Here is a 10,742-nt window from a genome sequence, read left to right as displayed (position 1 = left end):
CATCTGGTGGCACCCTCACATAAAAAATATGACTGACTTATTTTATGACGATGATTTATTTTGTGACGAATGCAATGGTTGTGACAGACACAACCCAAAGAAACCATATCAAACACCAATGGGCTCATACGTAACACCTAATGCATGTTTTCAGGATATTAGTATAGACTACACCGACATGGGCCCCGAAAATTTATCTAAAGGCAAACTCTATCTCCTAGTCATAGTAGATAGGTTCTCCAAATGGGTAGAGGCAATAATAACAAAAGGGGAGGATGCTAGGTCAGTCTTTAAGTGGCTACAAACCAAACTAATACCCAGGTATGGCATCCCAAGACAAATCAAATTTGACAAATGGCTCACATTTAACAAACACCTGAGACAGGTGGAAGAAAGATTTGGCATAACCCACAGATTTGGATCTGTGTACAGGCCCCAATCCCAAAATCTGGTGGAACGTCAAACCAAAAGCTAAGATAGCTTTGGGATAATGACTGGTAGAGTCATGCATGGTCCACCAAGGGAGGGAGGTCATATGCCCGCCCTTGATGTACAACAAATTGTAATGTCTAATTATGTGAAAAAACTGACGGTTCTCTCTGCAGCACTCTCTACCCAGGTTCACAAGGTCCAGGAGGGGGAGCTGCCGGGGGACACGACACTACTGAAGGTAAAGGTTGGTGACGGGGTGAGGGTTACAGTCCACAAGAGAAAGTGGCTGGAACCCAGGTGGACTGGACCGTACGAAGTGAAGGAGGTTACTTCACACTCAGTCCAGGTCAAAGGTAAATCAGGCACACCTTGACACCGCCTTACACATTGCACCCCAGCCCCAATTCCTTCTAGAACACTGACTGAAGTCAGAGCTGATTTGAGCGGCCTAAATTCGATTCCAAATGAAGACACTCCTTCCTCAGGTGATGCGGCATCAAACTCCGCCTCCCCTGAGAAGGGAACCTCGCCCAGTTAGAGGGAAATTTCTCCCTCTCTGGGTGAGGCTGGGGATATCTGGTCCCTTATTTGTGATATTCATACTGATATTTGGAGTAACCCTAGGACTTTCACATGGTTAATTGAACAACTATTTCACCCTGCCACATCACATACACCAACCCCTACACATGTCCCTAACTCCTTTCCTGATATCACTCCCTCCAATCACTCCCGTCCCAAACGTAGCACTACACCTACAGACCCACCATGCAAATCAGACAAGGTTAGGAGCACCACCTTATGTATACCCACGATTGCAACCGCCACCTTTCTGCTATAGTTTTCACGTCTAATAGACGTGAAGAGGGGGATTTGTTATATAAATATTCATACACATAGCTCATATAAACAAAGACATTCCGTCGTAAGAACACATACACCCAGCCAGAAGACTGACCCCCTCTTCCTTATATAAACACACATCTCATCTCCCTCTAACTGGCCGGTCCCAAGAGCAAAGAACTTTTGCTGTGCACCAATGGGGCCCGCTCTGGCTAGAGCAAGGCCCGCCTCCAACCCTCCGACCAGTCAAGAAGACCGAAACGACAAGACTCCACCTACTTTATTCTATGTATAAAAATGTATGTAACCATTGTATAGGCCTCTTTTTCACCTGGCTCCTTGCCGAGTTATGTGAACTGTGTCGGAGGGTTGGGGTGAACTATGTGAACTAGGTCCGTGCACGTAAAACTGCGGGACAAGATATCTCTGACTCATTAAAACTGTCTTTCGTTACAACTGAAATCCACTCTGTCCAGCGTCCGTGATTTGGTCTCAACTCTCCAGTATTTGAACACTAACACATCACAACAATAGAAGGCAGTAAAATGACCATGCATCTGTCATTTTGTTTGTGTAGGACCCAAAGTAATTTGAACCAATGTGGTTCCATCACGTTTACGCTCCTCGGTACATTTTATTTTACCTTTACCAGGCAAGTCAGTTAAGAACAAATTCTTATTTTCAATGACGGCCTGTTCAGGGGCAGAACGACAGATTTGTATCTTGTCAGCTCGGGGGTTTGAACTCGCAACCTTCCGGTTACTAGTCCAACACTCTAACCACTAGGCTGCCGCCCCAACATTCACGCCATTCGAAACGTTTGTCGATTATAATATAGTGCATATATTTGGCCATTCGTCTATATGCTCACAAATGAAACAGCCTAATTCAACAGATCAGTATGTCTCCAATGCATGTTTCAGAGACATGTCCTGTGGTCCGTCAGTAATCCAACTTCCGGTTTACGTCACCACAGCCCTTTCCGTCCTTTTCTCCCTCCGCGCGCTCTCTTTTCGGTCCACGTGCGGATGTCTTAGATTTTACAATCAAAAAGACCGCAATAAGAGTTTGGACCAAATGTCGGCATCATTCGAGCAGATGAGAGCTAACGTGGGAAAGCTCTTACGAGGAATTGATAGGTATGGAGACTTGTTTGATAAATACTAGCTTAGCTAGGCCATTCAGTCTGCTACCTACCTGCTGCTACGTAATGCAAGTAACATGTGATTGTTTGAAATTATGCAGAAAGTTGGTTCTGTTTAATTTATTAGACATATCTAACGACGTGCACGTGTCACAAACCTCTGGTTTACCTAATGTTACTTGTACACGTTAGCTAGCAAAACGGTAAACTTTAAGCAAACGTTTAACCGCACAACAACATCCTTTGACAGCTGGTTGGTTGTAAGGCAGATTGATTGGATCTCTGCAAGTTTTTGCACACCTTGTTGTAGTTTAAGTAGTTAGCTAGCTGTGTCGGCTATTTGAATCCATGTTTAACCGATGTGAAATGGCGAGCTAGTTAGCGGGGGTGCGCGCTAATATCGTTTAACTCTTTGAGACCTTGAAGTAGTGGTTCCCTTTGCTCTGAGGACCGCGGCTTTTGTGGAGCGATGGGTAGCGATGCTTCGAGGGTGACTTGTCTGTGTGCAGAGGGTCCCAAGTTCGAGCCCGGGTAGGTGCGAGGGGACGGACTAAAGATAACATTTTACACATGCCCTTAATGTTACATTGTTTATGATCTCTTTCAGATACAACCCAGAGAACCTGGCAACATTGGAACGCTACGTGGAAACACAAGTTAAAGAAAATGCCTACGACCTAGAGGCCAATTTGGCTATTCTCAAATTGTGAGTCACCCTACCTCTTGACTGTGACTACTGTCACGTTTGTTAGGCTTGTAAAAAATAGTTAACTTATGTAGTTCCATTTTCTTGCTAGGTGGTAGGTAGCCCTTGATCATGACTCTCAGTTCCATTACACAAGAGTCATTGGACAAAGGCTTCTTCTGTACAGGGGAGTTTTGTTAAAAAGAGCCCCTGCGCTCAATAAGAAATTGAGCAGGCGACGCTTGCGTCACGGTTTTGGAAGCAGAAGGAACTTATCTTTCAAATCAACAAGAAATCATTTTCAAAAACAAAAATGTTAAATTGATACACCTTGATAGGGTTCCCACACAACCATATCTCCATATAACATTGCGTGTTTTCACAAGACGGAGGTTGACCACCTGTGCTAATTAGCTATCTAGTAGTGACGTAACGGTACACTGATAATCATAAGTCGCCGGTTCAAATGTTTAAGATGCGAGTGCATCAGTCTGCGGGGGCCCAAGTCGATCCAACTGGAACATCCATCGGCAGGAAACCCGATTTAAAAAAAATATATTTAAAAAAAGCCTTATTCCCAAAATCCTCGAATCTGTTGTGACTGATTTGATGCGTCCTCTCCTTCAACCTATCAAACTGTTACGCGTGTATGACCTTGATCTTACAAGGCAGATAACTGTGTACAGTGCGAGAGACGCAGCTGCTCGCGACAATGAGCTGGTTTTACACTGTGCTAATTTTCATAGACGACATCTCCAAGTCACCTTCGATGTTCAGATTTTTGTAAAAAGGCTTGTCGCAATATTAAATCATAAGCTTTCTTAATTTGACAACTAATGTATTTTCTGGGTCGTTGTTACCAAATAAGCTGTAGAAAATGGTGGTTTACCAGTGGAGCTGTGTAGGGTAAAGGAGTGGACACAACTGCTCACCCATCTAACTGCTGATTGGGGCTTTTTCGATTGCCAGGTTCACCGTACCAAATATTGAAACAGTCAGTGCATTTTGGGTTCATTTTTACAGGAACAGTGGTAGATGCTCGGTCTGCCTTATGGCTCAGATCACACACTACATCATTAACACACAAACACACAGGGCCTCTCAGAGGAGTCAGGTCAGAGATCCAATTCCTGAGCTCAGTATTCATTTAGAATGGAAAATGAATGTGTCATGCAACATTTGTTAGTGCATCGCTTCCCGTTCCACTAATCAAATCTCACAATCGTTTCAAACTTAGTGTCGTTCCTGTGTCGGAGCACATGTATTTAGATGTGTATTGAATCATGCTTGTAAGGAGAGATGCACATCCCTACTATCTAGCATGCTCCCAACACCTGTGTGTAACTGAAGAAGTTCGGCAGAAATGTTTTGTAACTAAAAAATAATATTGGCTGCTACTGTGATAAAGTAGCTTAACCTCTTGGAACCACCCATCCTGGATCCGGGATAATTGTCATCAACTACGCTAAATAGCATAGTGCAACGGCCAAATAATCTTACTAGAAAATATTAATATTCATGAAATCACAAGTGAAATATAGCAAAACACAGCTTAGCCTTTTGTTAATCACCCTGTCTCAGATTTTGAAATGATGCTTTACAGCAAAAACAAAACAAGTGTTTCTAAGTTTATCGATATACTAGAAAAACATTATGTACACCTAGCGGCAGGTAACTTTGTCACAAATCAGAAAAGCAATCAAATTAATCGGTTAACTTTGAGCTTCGGATGTTTTCACTCACGAGACTCTGTTAGACAGCAAATGTTCCTTTTGTTCCATAAATATATTTTTTTATATCCAAATACCTCTGTTAGTTTGATACGTTATGCCTAGGAATCCACCGGAAATGGCGGTCACGACAACGCAGACAAATTCCAAATTATATCCATAATATCGACAAACATGGCAAAGGTTTTTTATAATCAATCCTCAATGTGTTTTTCAAATATCTATTCGATAATATATCAACCGGGACAGTTGGCTTTTCACTAGGACCGGGAGGAAAAATGGCTACCTCTCTGTTTTGTGCAAAAATCACACAGAGCCAACAGCTGACCACTTACGCAATGTGGACGTTTACGCTCATTCTTCAAAATTAAGGCCTGAAACTACGTCTAAAGGCTGTAGACGCCTTAGGGAAGCAGTGTACAGTAAGTGTGTATTTTAGCATTTGTGAAATTATTTTGATGTGATATGAAGGTATAGGGCTTTGTTTCTAGAACACTATCGTAATTGAGAACTGATTCACATGTAGATGGCGTATTTTGCTATTTTTGCTGCCAGAGCCAGTCTAACTATGTTTCTTGGGCTAGCAGAACACCACTCATGGCTCTCTCTCTATATATGTATGTATGTATGTATATGTATGTGTATATGTATGGAGATGTATGGTGATGTGATGTGATGTTGTTCCTGCAGGTACCAGTTCAACCCTGCCTACTTCCAGGTCACAGTGACGTCGCAGATTCTGCTCAAGGCCCTGACCAACTTACCACACACAGACTTTACTCTGTGCAAGTGCATGATTGACCAGACACACGTATCCTTTTGGTGCTCAGTATAATCCTGCAACAAGTACAATTTGTCCACTTCTGTACTCCCTGTCATTAAAAACATTGACAATCATTTAGGCTTAGGCGGTATTTTATTTAACTAGGCAAGTCAGTTAAGAACAAATTGATATTTACAATGACGGCCTAGGAAAATGGGTTAAGGTATACTGTATTCCCAGAGTATTTGGAAATGCCTACTGTATGTTTTTTTTCAATGCTGTTAACTATTTCTTTTTAAATGTTTTATTTTAGTATTTGTAGCTACTTTTTAAGTAAATACTTGCGGTCAACTTGTGCAATACGTTAGGAGATAAAGAAGATTGTGTTCTTCATTTCACCTGTCAAGTTTTAGTTATGAAACTTACCGGTAGTCCCCAGTCGTGGTGTTTATTTTACAATTACACAATGATGAGGGACCGGAGCCTTGTGAGTCAATTGCTGTTGTACAGCACGCGACAGCTGATCTAGTTACAGTATGGAATTCACAACTACATGTTTGCTAGCTAGATATCTTAACTATTAAGTTAACTGTCTAAAATGTGCTAAGTGATCTAGTTGTGCATTTGGTTTATTAACTTGGGCTTCCGAGTTGCGCAGCGGTCTAAGGCACTGCATCTCTGTGCTAGAGGTGTCACTACAGACCATGGTTCGATTCCAGGCTGTATCACAGCCGGCCATGATTGGGAGTCCAAAAGTGCGGCGCACAATTGGCCCAGCGTCGTCCGGTGTAAATAAGAATTTGTTCTTAACAGATTTGCCTAGTTAAATGAGGTTAAATAAATTCAATAATAGAAAAAAGCTAGTTAGCTAAGTGGATTTTGTTTGGTAACAGCAGATAATCCCCTCCTGGATCAAGAGCCTTGCTGTCAATATTTGTTTTGTGCTTGCAAAAAACTGTTGCTTTTTTTGTTGCTTGTATAACTTTATGAGCTGGGATGTCTGTCTTGCAAATACTTTAGATCAGAGACTGTTCCAAGATGGCATTGCTGTGGGATGTCTGTCTTGATTGTCTTGTCCCGTGTGTATGTATTTATAATCTCAATTTCCATCTACGGACTGAACATGCACTCCTGCAACCCGCCTCACACAATGTGGTACGGATCTGCTATTTTTATACTTGAGAACCGGAACCCCCCCCTTCAGAAGCTATCCAGCTAACTAGCTTGGTTTCTCAAATGACTGCCTCGCCTGGTTCACCAACTACTTCTCAGGGTTCTGTGTGTCAAATCGGAGGGCCTGTTGTCCAGACCTCTGGCAGTCTATGTGGGTGCCACAGGGTTCAATTCTCGGGCCGACTCTTTTCTCTGTATAAATCAATGATGTCGCTCTTGCTGCTGGTGATTCTCTGCTCCTCCTCTATGCAAACGACACCATTCTGTATACATCTGGCCCTTCTTTGGACACTGCTAACAAACCTCCAAACAAGCTTCAGCGCCATACAACACTCCTTCTTTGGCCTCCAACTGCTTTTAAATGCTAGTAAAACTAAGTGCATGCTCTTCAACCTAGTCTAGTTAGACTGTAAACTCTCCTTCCTGACACCCATTAAGCATCTCCAATCCAAAATTAAATCTAGAATCAGCTTCCTATTTTGCAACGAAGCCTCCTTCACTCATGCTGCCAAACATACCCTCGTAAAACTGACTATCCTGCCGATCCTTGACTTTTTACAAAATAGCCTCCAACACTCTACTCAGCAAATTGAATGCAGTCTATCACAGTGCCATCTGTTTTGTCACCATAGCCCCATATACTACCCACCACTGCTGGCCCTCACTACATATCTGTCGCCAAACCCACTGGCTCCAGGTCATCTATAAGTCTTTGCTAGGTAAAGTCCCGCCTTATCTCAACTCAGGTATATTGCACTGGTCAACCCCAAAGCCAACACATCCTTTGGCCGCCTTTCCTTCCAGTTCTCTGCTGCCATTGACTGGGACGAATTGCAAAAATCTCTGAAGCTGGAGTCTTATCTCCCTCTAACTTTAAGCATCATCTGTCAGAGCAGTATACCGATCACTGTACCTGTACACAGCCAATCTGTAAATGGCACACCTGACTAACTCATCCCCATATTATTACTTACCCTCTTGCTCCTTTGCTCCCCAGTACATCTATCACTCCAGTATTAATGATAAATTGTGATTATTTCGCCTCTGGCCTATTTATTGCCTACCTCCCTACTCTTTTACATTTGCACACACTGTACATAGATATTTCTAATTTTCTTTTCTATTGTGTTATCGACTGTATGTTTGTTTGTGTAACTCTGTTTTTTGTCGCACTGACCAAGATAAAGCAGTTGTAAATGAGAACTTGTTTTCAACTGGCCTACCTGGTTAAATAAAGGTGAAATATATGTGTAATGTATTTTTTTAAGTATAAAATGTTTGCAAAGCACTCATTAGTGTTATCTATGGGATATTACATGTACTTGTTATCATTGCTATCCTCCTGATTACAAAGGCTCATTGGGGTTTGAAAATAGCACCCCTTGTGTTCAGTGCTGGTATTAGAGAATGCCTGGTATTGCACAAGGTCAATATGAAAGTATGGCAATTTGTATACCGCCCAAGCCTATAATTTGTTTTGGTTGATTGTTGATTTCTGGGGTTTGTGTTGGAGTAATGGTGTGGACATTAGTCTTATGTGGCCAGTTTGCGCTTTCCTTGACTAGCGTGAAGCAGCAGGAGGAGCGCCCCATTAGGCAGATCCTGTACCTGGGGAACCTCCTGGAGACCTGCCATTTCCAATCCTTCTGGGTATACACAGTTTGTCTCTGTCTTTTTGTTTCACCAGCCTTTTGCCCTGCTCATTTCACTCAACTTTCCAGTCATTGTTAGATCATTTTTGGGATCATATCCTTTTACCTTTAACTAGGCAAGTCAGTTAAGAACAAATTCATATTTTCAATGACGGCCTAGGAACAGTGGGTTAACTGCCTGTTCAGGGGCAGAACGACAGATTTGTACCTTGTCAGGTTGGGGATTCGAACGTGCAACCTTTCGGTTACTAGTCCAACGCTCTAACCACTAGGCTACCCTGCCGCCCCATGGAGCAGTTCCAATCAGAACGTTGAGGTTCAAGCATGACTGTACATTGTGACTTGAAATGGAAAGCTGTGCTAATAAACAACCCCTATCCTGACTTCATTACATCTATATGAAATGTGACCTCCAGTTCTGATTGTATGGTACTCATTCCTTTGTCTGTCACGCAGTCCAGTCTGGAGGAGAACAGGGAATTCATTGACGGCATCACAGGCTTTGAGGACTCCGTGCGCAAGTGTGAGTAGAATATTTGGAAATCAAGTTTAGTTGCCGACTGCATAATATTGCAATTAACGTGATGGCTTGTTTAACTGCTGCTCTCTCCACAGTCATCTGCCATGTGGTTGGAATCACATACCAGAACATTGAGCATCGACTTCTGGCTGAGATGCTGGGTGACCCCCTTGGTAAGGCCATTCATTTCAAATGTATATCTTTTGGAGAGTGCTGTCCTATTGATTTCCTTTCTTTGTGACTACGGTGTTAATTATCTAAGTCGTATCACACTTCCCCCTGCTCAGTTGACTTCCTGATCCCCATACAGACACACAGGTTAAGGTGTGGATGAGCAAGTACGGGTGGACGGAGAACGAGGAAGGGCAGATCTTCATCTTTAACCAGGAGGAGAGTGTCAAGCCCAAGAACATTGTTGAAAAGATTGACTTTGAGAGTGAGTGTTTCCTTGTCTTGTTTGCTGGTGTCCAGTGACGTCGCTTTGTTGTCTGTCTGTAGTCACTTTTAGCATACATTTTCAAAGTTCAACTTCCTTCCACCCTCTCCCCCTTGTCAGTGTAGCTTTATGTAACCTAAGACTTAATGGAAATACAATTTGGTTGACATTCTTTCCTTTTGATTTCTCCTGCTCTCCTCTGTCTTCCTCTCCCCCTTTTACTCTCCTGTGTTTTCCTTTGTTTCTGTCCCTCTTCCACAGGTGTATCCAGCATCATGGCCACATCTCAGTGATATCCAGACACATCGGCACAAACACTCCGAATGCACCAAAATTCAACCAGACAGAAGTACATATATCACAAATTAGCGTTTCACAATAAATGTTAATTATCCATTCATACGCAGGCCCAAAGTGTGCTGATCTTTTTACTGACTACATTGAACTACCCTGTGATGTTAACCTTTTTAAGTCCGTTCCAGGATGGGATTTTTTAACATTTTTACCTGGGATAAGATGTGGGTGTGTCTAAGGAGAGTGCAATTTAATCTTTGACTTGGCATGTCAGTAAATTAACACTGTCTGTATCCTTTTCACGCCTGTTCTGAGTGTGGTGACAAATCTACATTTTTGCATGCGAGGCCGAATTATCATTTGTCACAACTTCACACAAAACATTCCTTAGTCTAATTTATGAAAAAAGTTACACTGAACAAAAATATAAATGCAACCATTTCAAAGATTTTACTGAGTCAGCATGCAAATTGCACGCACCCTCAACTTGAGACATCTGTGGCATTGTGTTGTGACAGCTGCACATTTTGGAGTGGTCTTTTAATGTCCCCAGCACAAGGTGCGCCTGTGTAATGATCATGCTGTTGTAATCAGCTTCTTGATATGTTTGGGGGATCAATTATCTTGTTAAATAGGAAATATTCACTAACAGGATGTAAACACATTTGTGCTCAAACATTTAGAGAAATAAGCATTTTGTGCATGTGAAACATTTCTGGGATATTTTATTTCAGCTCATGAAACATGGGTACAACACTTTACATGTTGCGTTTATAATTTTGTTTAGTGTATATGACTTGGGTATCGTGCAATGACTTAATCAATGGACTGCGAAGTGCGCAGGTAAGCGACTCAATTTTCGGGAAGCTGCACAGGTGAGCTACTGTGCAGTATTAAGGGTATGGCCAATGGCCATTTGACAAGGTACATTTGTTCGTGGATAGAAAAGTTGGTAACGGTAACTCCTAGAAAAGTGGATGAAGCAATTGCTTTCAAAAAGTTGTAGGGTTTCGTTGCACACCATTTTAACTCTACAACAAACAGGCTATTAGTTTTGTAAGGACATACAG

At 42.2% G+C, this 10,742-nt stretch overlaps 1 protein-coding gene across 1 annotated transcript; it reads left to right on the top strand.

The window, feature by feature from the left end:
• The first annotated feature begins 2,223 nt into the window (after positions 1 to 2,223).
• Positions 2,224 to 9,785, top strand: LOC110507590 (eukaryotic translation initiation factor 3 subunit K). The gene is made up of 8 exons (XM_021587672.2): positions 2,224 to 2,414; positions 3,027 to 3,125; positions 5,525 to 5,645; positions 8,343 to 8,420; positions 8,879 to 8,945; positions 9,038 to 9,115; positions 9,253 to 9,378; positions 9,640 to 9,785. The coding sequence occupies exons 1-8, from the start codon at positions 2,353 to 2,355 to the stop codon at positions 9,669 to 9,671; spliced, it is 663 nt and encodes a 220-aa protein (XP_021443347.1). The 5' UTR covers positions 2,224 to 2,352; the 3' UTR covers positions 9,672 to 9,785.
• The last annotated feature ends 957 nt before the right edge of the window (positions 9,786 to 10,742 follow it).

The sequence above is a fragment of the Oncorhynchus mykiss genome, chromosome 27 (genome assembly GCF_013265735.2).
Source record: "Oncorhynchus mykiss isolate Arlee chromosome 27, USDA_OmykA_1.1, whole genome shotgun sequence".
Lineage (NCBI taxonomy): Eukaryota > Metazoa > Chordata > Actinopteri > Salmoniformes > Salmonidae > Oncorhynchus > Oncorhynchus mykiss.
The sequence above is the reverse complement of the archived record's forward strand: the minus strand, read 5'-3'. Positions and strand labels throughout refer to the sequence as shown.